This window comes from Corylus avellana, chromosome ca10, assembly GCF_901000735.1.
Source record: "Corylus avellana chromosome ca10, CavTom2PMs-1.0".
Classification (NCBI taxonomy): domain Eukaryota; kingdom Viridiplantae; phylum Streptophyta; class Magnoliopsida; order Fagales; family Betulaceae; genus Corylus; species Corylus avellana.
In genome coordinates, this window is record NC_081550.1 from 18,016,784 (window position 1) to 18,031,993 (window position 15,210).

General features: G+C 36.4%; 1 protein-coding gene and 1 pseudogene across 1 annotated transcript; both read left to right on the forward strand.

Annotated features, from left to right (window-relative positions):
- The window catches only part of LOC132163317 (heat shock cognate 70 kDa protein 2-like), an 8,758-nt pseudogene extending 2,666 nt beyond the window's left edge, over nt 1-6,092 (forward strand).
- A 2,268-nt stretch (nt 6,093-8,360) lies between these two features.
- On the forward strand, nt 8,361-14,603 carry LOC132163316 (heat shock cognate 70 kDa protein 2-like). The gene is made up of 2 exons (XM_059573559.1): nt 8,361-8,773; nt 12,392-14,603. The coding sequence occupies exons 1-2, from the start codon at nt 8,560-8,562 to the stop codon at nt 14,446-14,448; spliced, it is 2,271 nt and encodes a 756-aa protein (XP_059429542.1). The 5' UTR covers nt 8,361-8,559; the 3' UTR covers nt 14,449-14,603.
- Nucleotides 14,604-15,210: the final 607 nt, after the last annotated feature.

The following is a 15,210-nucleotide window of genomic DNA, read 5'->3' on the forward strand; positions in this document are numbered from 1 at the left end:
TTCTATCTCCAGCAACCTTCTCCCTCAAGTGAAAAAAACGCAACACCCTCTCTCTCTCTCTCTCTCTCAAAATCGGCTGCCCCAGCCACCACCATCCATCACCGCCAGCCACGTTCGTAGATAAACAACACTGATCCGATATCTATACCATGAAATACAATAAAAAGATTGAGTTATGGGTAAGATTTACAAGCTGCCGGAGATAGAACGACGTGGTGGCCGGCGGTTTGGGGGAGAGAGATAAACTGGGGTTGGGGGTTTTTTCTGCGTAGGGTCTAAGGTTTTTTCTTTTAATTTCTAACACTTACCAAAACGGCGCCGTTTTGGTAAGTGTAACGAAACCCTAATTTCAAGCAAAACGGCGTCGTTTTGCGTGCTTATTTTAATATGATTTTTTTTTTTAAAATGGCATTTTAGTAACTTACCCTTGTCAAAACGACATAGTTTTGAATTTTTCATCATATTTGACGGTAATGACTAATGGAGTGCCCAAATTGCAACTGTTTGGTAGTTGGGGGCTACTTTATCACTTTCTAATCATTAGGGGGCTAAAATGAAAACGGCTGGTAGTTTGAGGTGGGCTTTTTTATATTTTTCCCAAATTAAATTTTTTTTTTCATAGAAGGGCATTGTAGTAACTTACCCGTAACAAAACAACGTCGTTTTGCAGTTTCCGTCCAAACTGACGGTTTTGACTAACGGAGTGGCCAAAATGCAATAGTTTGGTAGTTTGGGGGCTACTTTATCACTTTTGGAACATTAGGGGGCTAAATCGAAAATGACTGGTTGTTTGGGGGGCTTTTTTATATTTTTCCCAATAAATTTTCTTGAGAAAATAAACATAAAAGATAATTAATTCACAGTTGCGAAAAATTTACATATAACAACACAAAGATATATCGAAGCAACGGAATTTTGGATTAAATAAAAACTCTAGACTGGATGAATGTCAAAGTCAACAGGCAATTGTTGCATTCCATCATGAATATCTCATATAGGGGTGTACAAGCGGGTTATTAACTGCTAATTGCTAAATAACCACTAACCGGATAACCGGATAACCTCCTAGGTCGGTTGCATTACCAATTATAGGCATTTAGAAAACTGATTAATAACTGGGTAACTTGGTAACCGGATTTTTGTATTATATATATATTGGTCGATGACATTAATTATTGTGGAAGGAGAGAAAATTTAGATTTTCTTTTCTTTTTTTGGTTTCCTTCATGATAATGAAGAGGAAAATTGTTTAAGTTGGTGTGACAACCCAAGGAAAATGCTAGCTTACTAGCCGTTGGTGCATGTAACAACCCTGGCTCCATTGGTGATTGTTTATGAAGACACTAATGGGTGCAAAGTCCCACATAAATGGCTTACTTATTGTGTAAAACTGAGCTTTATAAATAATCACTTTTCCTGAGTCATTAGACTCATTACATTGGGACCTTTCTTTTGCTTTGGCAAATCCTTAATTAAGTAGCATCAAAAGTTGGCATTTTTTTGGCTTTCTAACGAGTTCAAAACAAATTAAGGTGACAAAATGTACTTATTGTAAAGCTAATTAATAATGTTTAATGTAATGACTTGTTTACATGTCGATGTTCATGTCGGTGGTATGATTCTATGAAGACTGTAAACGTTTGATTGGAAGGCGATTCAATGATGCCTCAGTGCAACATGACATGAAATTGTGGCCATTCAAGGTGATTTGAAATGGAGAAGATCCTTTTCCACTTGAAACATGCTTAAAAAAAATTAAAATGCTTTAAACCTAAGTTTTTTTTTTTTTTTTTTTTGAATTCTAAATGTGAATTACCTAGGTATAAGCACATAAATAAAACTTTAGTGCGATTTGATTTAGCAAAATAATAAAATCGAGGCCTAACTTGCAAGGACGAAGCCATAAAGTATTGCAGGTAGGGGCCAAGGCATAAATTTATTTATTTATTTATTATTATTATTATTTTTGTATCATCTAAAGTAGTGGTTCAATAGCCTATGGAAATTCACGAAGTGGTTAGGTACATACTAAGGTATAAACTAGAAGAAATAAAGAAAAAAAAAAATTTAAGACCTAGATTGAAAATTTGGGGTGTTCAATCGGTTATAACCGTCGGTTATTGGCTATAACCGGTAACCGCAACCACCTAAGCGGTTATTGGTTATTTAATCCTTTTTTCTGGGGGGTATTCGGGCTTTTTAAAGTATTTTGGGCCTTTAATTGGCTATTTTTGGGCTTATTTTAATTATTCTGGGCCAAAATATTTCCAGAAAGATGAAAAACGAGAGAATGATGGCACCTTGGAATGAGAGAATGAGGGATTGAGAGGTAGGGAGGGACTGGGAGAATAAGATGAAACCCTATCCCTATGGATTTAATATATATATAGTCGGTTATCGGTTATAACCGCTTTGCCCTTCCTCTAAAATCGCTAACCACAATCGCCCTAGTCGGTTAGCAGTTTTTAATAACCGACTACCAAATTGGTTAGCGGTTATCAGTTGACTCGCTTGAACACCCCTATTGAAAATCACACGAAGAAGAAGCAACAACTATGAGACGAAAACAGAGTGAGTTTAAGCCGTGTTTAAGTTGAAAACAAATTACTTAGCACTACTTCTGTGTTGCAAATTGCGTTTTTTCATTTATTTTTCGCTTGGAATAAATCAGTATAGGAAAATTAATTCTTGATTGTGGACTTGTGCTTGTTTAGGGTTAGAATAGTAACAAGATGTACAGCAAAATGCTCAAAAAATATAAAATTTAGTAGATAGAGCCAAATCTCAAATGGGTAACTAGCTTAATGGGTTATGGACAAAAATAAGGTTACTACAGTTTTTAATGGGTAAGGGTTAAAAGGTTTGAGAATGAGTAACCAGCTTTTAGGTTTTAATGAGTATGGCTCAAAAGATTTTTTGGGTAGAAGCAGTAGGGCCAAAATTTTATTGGGTAATGCCAAAAATATTTATAAGTGGGGCCAAAAGAATTGTGGGTAAGAGCCAAATATTTAAAAACGAAAATTTGACCTTAAAATTTTTTTTTCCTCAAGAATTGAGGGAGGGGGGGCATGGCCTCTCCCGGCCCTCTCTCATTCCGTCACTATTGACTTGTCTAAGTGCGATTTGTGATTAGTGTATTTTTTGGCCTAGCCAAATTTGTCAATAAAGTGTTAAGGTATATAATTAAAATTTTACATTGATTAAGTTTTTATATGTAAACTGCTCTTTTACATTAATTTTTATGGAATATAGTAGTTAATGCTATTTAGTAAATTATTATACGATTGTTATGCAACTTGAATAAATTGGCAGTAAAAATTAGTATTTGAATCAGTAAGGACTTATAAAAATAAAAATCAATAATCAATTTTCACTTGCATATCATCGCATTCTACTAAATAATGTTTATCTTTTGTTATATATTAACATTATAAAAAATATATAAAAAAATAATTTTTTTTTTTTTTACCACTCTAAACTAAAATTCTGACTCTGCCACTGGTTGGGGGTCTTTCTTTTAAGTAGCATAAAAAGGTGACCCTTTTTGCTTTCTAATGGGTTCGAAATAAATTAAGGTGACAAAATGTACTTATTGTGAGGCTAAGAATGTTTAATGTAATGACTTGTTTACATGTTGATGTTTATGTCGGTGGTATGAAGACTCTAAGCGTTTGATTGGAAGGCGATTCAATGATGCCTCAGTGCAACATGACATGCAATTCTGGCCATTCAAGGTGATTGCTGACCCTGATAATGGGAGGCCCATTATTGTTGTTAACTACAAGTACGAGGAAAAGCAGTTTCTGGCTGAAGAAATCTCTTCAATGATTCTCATAAAGATGAAAGAGATTGCAGAGGCTCATTGTGGTTCAGAGATAAAAAATGTTGTTATTTCTGTTCCTGCTCGTTTCAATCACTCACAACGTCAAGCCACAATGGATGCTGGAGTGATTGCAGGCCTAAATGTGGTGCGTATTATCAATGAGCCAACTGCTGCTGCTATTGCATATGGGCTTGGCAATGAAAATGGTGGTGGTGAGAAGAATGTTTTCATCTTTGATCTTGGTGGTGGCACGTTGGATGTCTCACTTCTCGCCATGGATGGGCATTTTCTTGAAGTGAAAGCTACAGCTGGGGATACCCACTTGGGAGGTAAAGATTTTGACCGTAGAATGGTAAACCATTTTGTTCAAGAGTTCGAGGCAAAGCATAAGAAGAAAATTAGTGGAGGTAAGGCTCTTAGGAAGTTGTGGACTACTTGTGAAAGGGCTAAGAGGATGCTGTCATCTAACACTCGAACAACAATTGAGATTGATTCTTTGTGCGAGGGTATTGACTTCTACTCGAGCATCAGCCGAGGCAAGTTTGAGGAGCTTAATAAGGATTTATTCTGGAAGTGTATAGAGCCTGTTGAGACGTGTTTGAAGGATGCTAAGATGGATAAGCGCAGTGTCCATGATGTGGTTCTGGTTGGGGGGTCTTCCAGGATCCCCAGGGTTCAGACATTGCTGCAGAACTTCTTCAAGGGGAAGGAGCTTTGCAAAAGGATTAATCCTGATGAGGCTGTTGCTTATGGTGCTGCTGTTCAGGCTGAGATTCTCAACCGTGATGCTAGTAAGAAGGTGAAGGACATCTTGTGCGTGGATGTCACTCCTCTATCGCTTGGTGTGAAGACTGCTGGGGATGTCATGAGTGTGCTGATTCCGAGAAACACCACCATTCCCACCAAGAAGGAGGAGAACTACTCAACCCACTCTGATAACCAGGGGGGTTTGTGCATAGAGGTGTATGAGGGTGAACATACGCGGATCTGTGAAAACAATTTCCTGTGCAAGTTTGAGCTCAGAGGCATTCTTGCTGCTCCTCGTGGAGTTCCAAGAATCACCGTTTGCTTTGACATTGATGCTGATGGTATCTTGAACGCCTCTGCCAAGGACCAAGCCACTGAAAGTAAGAAAGAAATTACAATCACCAATACAGGCAGGCTCTCCAAGGAAGAGATCAAGAAGTTAGTGCGGAAGGCTGAGAAATACAAGGCTGAGGATGTCAAGCATAACAAGAAGGTGGAGACAAAGAATGTACTGGAGAACTATGCTTACAACATGAGGAGCACATTTAAAGATGACAAGTTTGCAGCCAAAGTCCCCTCTGCTAACAGGAGAAGATTGACAATGCAATCGAGCAGACTATCGATTGGGTCGAACGGAACCAACTTGCAGAGGCAGATGAATTTGAGTTCAAGATGAGCGAGCTGGAGAGCATATGCAACCCGGTCATTGACAAGATTGAGCATGGCTCTGATGGTGATGACATGGCTGGGAAGGAGATTAAAAACATGGCTCAGGATGAGGAGCACAAGGAAGAGATCGAGAAGGTGGTGAAGAAGGATGAGATGGCCATGGATGGAGCCAGGCAAGAGGATAAGTGGCCTGAGAGGGAGATTAAGAACCAGGCACAGAAAGCTGAGAAGTACATGGCTCAGGATGAGCCGGAGCACAAGACGGAAGAGATGGCCATGGGTGGAGCCACCCAAGAGGATAAGGAGCCTGACAGGGAAATAATTAAGAACCAGGATGAGGAGCATAAGAAGAAGGCTGAGATCATCCCCGAGGATAGGGAGCATGGGAAGAAGGTTGAGGCAAAGAAAGCATTGGAAAATTGTGCTTACTCCATGAGGTACAGAATCAGAGATGTGAAGAATGCTTTGGCAGAGATTGAAGATGCAATTGAGCAGACCATCCACTGGCTTGGAAGGAACCAGCTTGTGGAGGCACATGAGTTTGACAATAGGATGAAGGATTTGGAGGGCATTTGTTACCCTTTCATTGCCAAGATGTACCAAGGAGCTGGTACTAGTGGTAAGAATTGATACATTTAGCATCTCACTAGCCTATAAAAGTCTCCATCTATAAATTTCTCTTCTTTTTCTTTTTTTCCTAGGCACTGTAATATGGCTTTTGTTTGTGGAGTCTATAATTCTATTGCAAACATAGCAATGTAACTCGTTGTATTTTAGGTGTGCTTGGGTTGGGTGTTTTAACTTTTAATTCTTGTTGTGGGTAACAGAAGCAAGTGAGAGCCCAATGCGCCTACTTCAGTGGGCTTAATTACATCATACTCAAGCTCTTAAAGTCTATTACATGAGTGAAATTGGTGTAAAAATTTAGTATAAAGAGTAATATTATTCTCTAAAAAAAAAATTAAGTTCAACCTCTACCACCCTCTTAACTTTCTCTAACCCATTATTATAGTATAATTAAGTTTTTGTTTAACAAAATAAATATTTTAAGGCCCCAATTAGGGTAAAGTGGTTAGTCAATGCTGCGTAGAGTGGAACAGTCTTCATTCAATCATTCAACTCCCAAAAAAAAAAGTGTAAAAGTCTCTCAAAAAAAAAAAAAAATTAAAGTATTGTAAAGTCTTGGTGACCTTTTGTTTTTTTTGTTTTTTTTAAAGGCAAGTCTTGGTCGTCTTTGATGCCTTCTTGTTCCCTCTGTAGGAACGTCACTAACCTACGTCACCTTCCTTATGAATTGCTTGGGTCATCGATAAAGTTGGACTTTTTTTTTTTTTTTGCTTTTCTTTATAAAGGGATAACTTCTTGGACAAGTAGCAATAGTTAGGTGGGAACCACATCTAATGCGACGGTCCTATCGCGTAATTACTCTTACAATTAAGTGGCTGATTTTTGAAGGAGTCGATTTTTTTTTTTCTTAATATGATAAATTTTAAATAAAAACGAATTCTTTTAAAACTAAATATGCGTATAACAAAAAATATATTTGTCAAAATTCATAAATATAGACTAAAAATTGATATATTAATAAGATAACACGTAGGCAAACACTAGTACCAAAAAAAAAATGCAAGAACAAAATGTTTAAAGTTGGAGCTTACGCTATTTTAGAGAACTAAAATTAGTAAGGACCTGTTTGAGATTGCGTTTGAGTGACCTAAAAATGCTTTTAACACTCAAAAAGTCCGTTTGAAAAAAAAAAAGTACTCGTTTGGTAAAAAAATTAAAAACCCTTTTAAGAATTCAAAAAGCCTAAAAAAAGCCAAAACGCATTTGATAAAAACTTAAAAATGAAACTTTTGCCCAAATGTTTTTTTTTTATTTAAAAGTTATTTTTCTCAAACGCAATTCCAAACAAGTTTTAAATGTTAAATATAATTAAAAAGTAAAAACCAATAAAGTTATCCCTCGTTAAGTTCTCTTTTACCCTTTTACCATGGTATGCTACTTTCTTAAAAGTTACCCAATCTTCAACTACATGCATTACACAAACAATAATTAATATAAGTTGCAAAAATATTAAAAAAAATAAAATAAAAAGACAAAGCAAAAAGAATTGGCATAAATCCACTTGGTCGTGTTTAAGTTGCATTCTCGATCCTAGAGTAATGCTATAAGAAGGACTATAATTCTTTTTGAATTTTTTCAAATGTGATGTGGCTTTTAAAATTATTAATAAATCAAAATTTAATAATAATGATCACAAATTGGATATTAATTTTAAAAATTATATCACATTCGAGAAAACTAAAAAAAAAAACTCTAGTCCTCTTTATAACGTTACTCTACGATCGAGAATGCAACTTGAACACAACCAAGCGGATTTATGCCAATTCTTTTTGCTTTGTCTTTTTTTAAAATATATATATATATATATTCCAATTTTGAATTTGATAAAATTAAGATTTGTATTTTGAATATCTATATAAATCGAAGCTTTTGTTACTATTTTCCATCAAATAAATAACAAAAACAACATAAAAGTACAATTATGTCATTCAGTTTAAAAAATTCAAGAAAAAAAAAAAGAGAAGAAGTTGGGCTGGGTTCTACTAGTCAAATGATTAGAACACACGAACATTATCAGCCAAAAAAGACTTTTAAAAAAAAAAGATTCCTAGTCAAAAGAGTTAACAACATTAAATTATAAATAATTTAACAAGTACTGTATCAACCGAAACACAAATTTACATGCATAACCAAATGGCTGAAAAGGATAAAATAAAAAAGAACAAAACAAAAGTTTATGCATGGATTTACATTTACATACCATAATAAAATATATTTCAACCATTTCGATCAAAATGCTATAGAATTATATATATAATAACTATAATTAAAAGTGAATATGGATAACAATATAATAATTAATGGATGCTTTTTAGATGCATGGTACTGAGAAATGCTGAGCTTTCTGACGTCTATTGACAATAGATTAGGAAAAGAATGAAAGACATCGATTGACAATCGTACGAAAAAGTGGAAAAGGAATCGAATATGCGTTGGCTTTCCCCAAACAATAATTGCAACTCTCATGTACTCAGACAAACAACTCTGCTGAAAACTTGCGAGCCAAGTCTAGACTGTCTAGTAGTCTACCTGCTCCTCCGTCTATATACTAGTTAGTTTGCCCTGATCTCCAATTCTCACTACACTCTTCCACTGAATTCCCAGTGATCGATCATCTTTCTCTTCAAACATCCAAGAGATTTCTTCCTTGTTTTTCCTTATCTTTTTTAATTTCCGGTCAATTCTTGTAAGCTATGGCTGGGAAAGTGCAGGGTCCGGCGATTGGGATTGATTTGGGAACATGCTACTCCTGCGTGGCAGTTTGGAAACATAATCGGGTGGAGATCATACCCAATGATCTTGGGAACCGGAAAACACCATCTTTTGTTGCTTTCAATGAGACTCACCGCTTGATCGGTCATGCGGCCATGGACCAGGCAGCCACGAATCCTGCCAACACTGTTTTTGGTGAGTTCCTGCTTCTCTGTTTTTGTTGTTTGTTTTATGTATATATATGGGTTCTGTAATTCTGTTAGCTTGCAGAGAAATTTTGGATTTTTTATTTTTATTGGTTTGGTTTCTTTCATGATAATGAGGAGGAAAATGCTTTCTTTTGGGTTTGGGTGTTTGGTTGTTGGGTTTGGATTGGGATCTGAAAATTAGAATTTCGGGTGTTTTCTGGTGGTTGGGAAACGAGTGTGAGCTGTTTGGTATTTTCTGATGGGTTTCTTTTTGTTGGGTATCAACGGTGGCTGGGTTTTGGCTATCGGTAATCGGTGCGATTTGTTCTCTTTTGGGCTTTGAATGGCAGTGACTGCCGATTGGATGGGGGTGATTGGGGTTGCCCACCCTCAGCCGTTCATCAAGGTTCAAGAAAGAAGATGGGGAAGACGGCTTTTAGTTTTTGGCAAAAAGCAAACGTTTCTCTTTACCTAAACTTTAGGTAAAGAGAAACGCACCGTTTGAATAAGGAAGAAACACTTGTTTTATCCGGACATTTTTTTTAGAGCCCCTACTATCAGCTGTAATACACTAATACCCCATTTTTACAGCATCCAACTAAATTTTGCCACATCATCGAAAAAAAAAAAAACCAATTTTCCCATTGCAAGAGACCCACGATCTATCCCAAAAAACCCAACACCTACTCAGCCCAACGCCGCCGGTGGAGGATCTGTGCTGCCGGTGGAGGAGCACCGTCCTGTCTGATAGCCGAAGCCAAAGCACCGGCGCCGGTGGAGTTTATGAGAGATACCTCTTTCATCCCTTCTTCTCCGCCCAAATCACACCCATCTCTTTTTCTCTCTTTCTCGGTGGTTTTGTAGAAGGACCCAGCAATGAAAAGTAGCTCAAAACCCCCCAAGCAACTGTCAACTTCCATATCTGAGAGAGAGAGCGTCTGAGAGAGAACACGCTAATGAGTTTCACTGTCTTGAGAGAGAGAGAGCGAGAGGGCTCAGAGATATCCTCCTGTGAGAGAGAGAGAGAGGGAACGTGAGTTTTCCTTTGAGGAGTGCTCAAGAAATTATGTTCCAGTGTTTTCATGCTTATTTGCTTTTGATGTTTTTAGCTTACTTGTCAAATTTTTATTGAATGCCTAAAAAGTGGGCTTTTACAGCCACATCCCATGAGAAATGCTACGCTTATAAACAAATTTTACAGAAAATTTTTTACAAATTGATGTGGTATAACATGATTAGATATAAGATAAGTTCAAATTTTGAAAAACTTAATTACTTATGCTTTTTTTTTTTTTTTTTTTTTTTTGAAGTGTGTTCAGACTTTGACTCTTAACATTTTTTATTTTTTATTTTTTTATTTTTTAAAAAAGAAAACTTATGAAATTTAAAAGTTGAAAGGAGTTAATGAGGACGACAATGGCGCCAACTTCAAACAGAAAAAGATTCTCTCTATTTCTTTCATTTAGTGCATTTTGAAGGGTAATGCATTAGAGAATAATTTATATAGGGAGGTTGTACAAAGGGTGAGTTTTGTGCAACCAATTAGAAGGTGACACCTAAGTAAAATTTATCAAACTTAAGTTTTTGAAAAAAAGCCTAACTACACCCGATTATAAATAAAAATTAATTATTAAAAAAAAAAAAAAAAAACATAATTGAAGGGGTGGCCTGTGGGTGGTGGCCGGCCACCCCTTCAATTTTGTTTTTTCTTTTAAATAAAAAATAATAATTTTTTATTTTATTAGAGTATAATCTGGTGTGGTTGAGTTTTTGTTTTAAGTATAAGTCTAATAAAATTGGCTGATGTGTTAACTTTTTATTGGTAGCACAAAACTCACCTTTTGTGCAACCTCCAAATATAAGTTATTCTCAATGCGTTATCATTAAAACTTTTGGATAACACTACCTTTTAAAATGTACTAAATGGAAGAAATTGAAGGGATTTGAAATGGAGAAGATCCTTTCCCACTTGAAACATGCTTAAAAGAAATTAATAATGCTTTAAACCTAAGCTTTTTTTATTTTTTATTTTTTATTTTGAATTCTAAATGTAAATTACCTAGGTATAAGCACATATATAAAACTTTAGTGCAATTTGATTTAGCAAAATAATAAAATCGAGGCCTAACTTGCAGGGACAGAGCCATAAAGTATTGGTAAGGGCCAATGTATAAGCTTAGGTAAAAAAAAAAAAAAAAAAAAAAGGCCAAGGCATAAATTTATTTATTATTATTATTATTTGTATTATCTAAAGTAGTGGTTCAATAGCCTAAGGAAATCCACAAAGTGGTTAGGAACACACTTGGGTATAAACTTGAAGAAATAAAGAAAAAAAAAAATTTAAGACCTAGATTGAAAATTTGGAGTGTTCAATCAGTTACAATTGTCGGTTATTGGCTATAACCGGTAATCGCAACCAACTTGGTCGGTTATTAGTTTTTAATAACCCCAACTAGGCGGTTATTGGTTATTCAATCCAATAACTGACCGGTTATTACTGTTTTTTTTTTTTTTTTTTTTTTTTTTTTTTTTTTTTTTTTTTTTTTTTTTTTTTTGGGCTTTGGCTTTGGCTTTTGGGATTTTTAAGTATTTTGGGCCTTTAATTGGCTATTTTTGGGCTTATTTTAATCATTTTGGGCCAAACTGTTTCCAAAAAGATGAAAAACGAGAGAATGAGGGCACCATGGAATGAGAGAATGGGGGATTGAGAGGTAGGGAGGGACTGTGAGAATAAGATGAAACCCTATCCCTATGGGTTTCATCTTATTCTCTCTCCAAAACGACGTCGTTTTAGATGTTTTATTCAATAGTTTATTAATATAAATATTTAATATTGATTTAATGAATATGGCTCAAAAGATTTTTTGGGTATGAGTAGTAGGGCCAAAATATTTAGTGGATGGAGCCAAAAATTTTATTGGGTAATGCCAAAAATATTTATAAGTAGGGCCAAAAGAATTGTGGGTAAGAGCCAAATATTTAAAAACTTAAATTTGACCTTAAATTTTTTTTTACCTCAAGAATTGAGGGAGGGGGGCATGGCCCATACCGGCCCACCCTTATGACTTGTCTAAGTGTGATTTGTGATTAGTGTATCTTTTGGCCTAAGCCAAATTTTTCAAGAAAGTGTTAGGTATGTAATTAAAATTTTACATTGATTAAGTTTTTATATGTAAATTGCTCTTTTAAATTAATTTTTAAGGAATATAGTAGTTAATACTATTTAGTAGATTATTATACGACTGGAATGCAACTTGAATAATTTGGCAATAAAAATTAGCATTTAAATCAGTAAGGGCTTATAAAAATAAAAATCAATAATCAATTTTCATTGGCATTTCATCGCATTCTACTAAATAATATTTATCTTTTGTTACATATTAAAATTATAAAAAATATATAAAAAAATAATTTTTTTTTTTTTTTTTTTTTACCCCTCTAAACTAAAATTCTGAATCCGCCACTGGTTAGGGGTCTTTCTTTCAAGTAGCATAAAAATCTGACCCTTTTTGCTTTCTAATGGGTTCGAAACAAATTAAGGTGACAAAATGTACTTATTGTGAAGCTAAGAATGTTCAATGTAATGACTTGTTTACTTGTTGATGTTTATGTCGGTGGTATGAAGACTCTAAGCGTTTGATTGGAAGGCGATTCAATGATGCCTCAGTGCAACATGACATGAAATTGTGGCCATTCAAGGTGATTGCTGACCCTGATAATGGGAGGCCCATTATTGTTGTTAACTACAAGTACGAGGAAAAGCAGTTTCTGGCTGAAGAAATCTCTTCAATGATTCTCATAAAGATGAAAGAGATTGCAGAGGCTCATTGTGGTTCAGAGATAAAAAATGCTGTTATTTCTGTTCCTGCTCGTTTCAATCACTCACAACGTCAAGCCACAATGGATGCTGGAGTGATTGCAGGCCTAAACGTGGTGCGTATTATCTATGAGCCAACTGCTGCTGCTATTGCATATGGGCTTGACAATGAAAATGGTGGTGGTGAGAAGAATGTGCTCATCTTTGATCTTGGTGGTGGCACGTTGGATGTCTCACTTCTCGCCATGGATGGGCATTTTCTTGAAGTGAAAGCTACAGCTGGGGATACCCACTTGGGAGGTAAAGATTTTGACCGTAGAATGGTGAACCATTTTGTTCAAGAGTTCGAGGCAAAGCATAAGAAGAAAATTAGTGGAGGTAAGGCTCTTAGGAAGTTGTGGACTGCTTGTGAAAGGGCTAAGAGGATGCTGTCATCTAACACTCGAACAACAATTGAGATTGATTCTTTGTGCGAGGGTATTGACTTCTACTCGAGCATCAGCCGAGGCAAGTTTGAGGAGCTTAATAAGGATTTATTCTGGAAGTGTATAGAGCCTGTTGAGACGTGTTTGAAGGATGCTAAGATGGATAAGCGCAGTGTCCATGATGTGGTTCTGGTTGGGGGGTCTTCCAGGATCCCCAGGGTTCAGACATTGCTGCAGAACTTCTTCAAGGGGAAGGAGCTTTGCAAAAGGATTAATCCTGATGAGGCTGTTGCTTATGGTGCTGCTGTTCAGGCTGCGATTCTCAACCGTGATGCTAGTAAGAAGGTGAAGGACATCTTGTGCGTGGATGTCACTCCTCTATCCCTTGGTGTGAAGACTGCTGGAGATGTCATGAGTGTGCTGATTCCGAAAAACACCACCATTCCCACCAAGAAGGAGGAGAACTACTCAACCCACTCTGATAGCCAGGAGGGTATGTGCATACAAGTGTATGAGGGTGAACATACGCGGATCTGTGAAAACAATTTTCTGTGCAAGTTTGAGCTCATAGGCATTCCTGCAGCTCCTAGTGGAGTTCCAAGAATCACTGTTTGCTTTGACATTGATGCTGATGGTATCTTGAACGCCTCTGCCAAGGACCAAGCCACTGATAATAAGAAAGAAATTACAATCACCAATACAGGCAGGCTCTCCAAGGAAGAGATCAAGAAGTTAGTGCGGGAGGCTGAGAAATACAAGGCTGAGGATGTGGACCATAACAAGAAGGTGGAGACAAAGAATGTACTGGAGAACTATGCTTACAACATGAGGAACACATTTAAAGATGACAAGTTTGCAGCCAAGGTCCCATCTGGTAACAGGGAGTCAGTTGAAGATGCAATCGAGCAGGCTATCAATTGGGTCGAACGGAACCAACTTGCAGAGGCAGATGAATTTGAGTTCAAGATGAGCGAGCTGGAGAGCATATGCAACCCGGTCATTTACAAGATTGAGCATGGCTCTGATGGTGATGACAATATGGCTCAGGATGAGCCGGAGCACAAGGAGGAGATGGCCATGGGTGGAGGCACCCAAGAGGATAAGGAGCCTGAGAGGGAGATAATTAAGAACCAGGCACAGGAGGCTGAGGAGCATAAGAAGAAGGCTGAGACCATCCCTGAGGATAGGGAGCATGGGAAGAAGGTTGAGGCAAAGAAAGCATTGGAAAATTATGCTTACTACATGAGGTACAGAATCCGAGATGTGAAGAATGCTTTGGCAGAGACTGAAGATGCAATTGAGCAGACCATCCACTGGCTTGGAAGGAACCAGCTTGTGGAGGCACATGAGTTTGACAATAGGATGAAGGATTTAGAGGCCATTTGTTACCCTTTCATTGCCAAGATGTACCAAGGAGCTGGTACTAGTGGTAAGAATTGATACATTTAGCATCTCACTAGCCTATAAAAAGTCTCCCATCTGTAAATTTCTTTTTCTTTTTCTTTTTTTCCTAGGCATTGTAATATGGTTTTTGTTTGTGGAGTCTATAATTCTATTGCAAACATAGCTATGTAACTCTTTGTATTTTAGGTGTTCTTGGGTTGGGTGTTTTAACTTTTAATTCTTGTTGTGGGTAAAACAGAAGCAAGTGAGAGCCCAATGCGCCCACCTAAGTGGGCTTAATTACATCATACTCAAGCTCTTAAAGTCTATTACATGAGTGAAATTGGTGTAAAAATTTAGTATAAAGAGTAATATTATTCTTTTAAAAAAAAATTAAGTTCAACCTCTAGCACCCTCTTAACTTTCTCTAACCCATTATTATAGTATAATTAAGTTTTTGTCTAACAAAATAAATATTTTAAGGCCCCAGTTAGGGTAAAATGGTTAGTCAATGCTGCTTAATTAAGGTTCAATTATGATTAAAAAAAAAAGGAAAAATACATTTTACCTCCTAAACTATCCACGCATTTGCACTTGTAACCCTAATGTTTAAAAAGTGATACTTTACCCCCCAACATCCAAATTGTTGCAATTTGACTATTTTGACTTTTTTTTTTTTTTTTTTCCCAAAATGCCCATATCTCAAGTTTTTATTTTATTTTGTTTTGCACCATTGTCAATTTTGTCCTCCCACTTTAAATGATATGCTCCTCTCTAATTCATTTGAATCGGATAGAAACAAAATTCCTAACTTAGGAG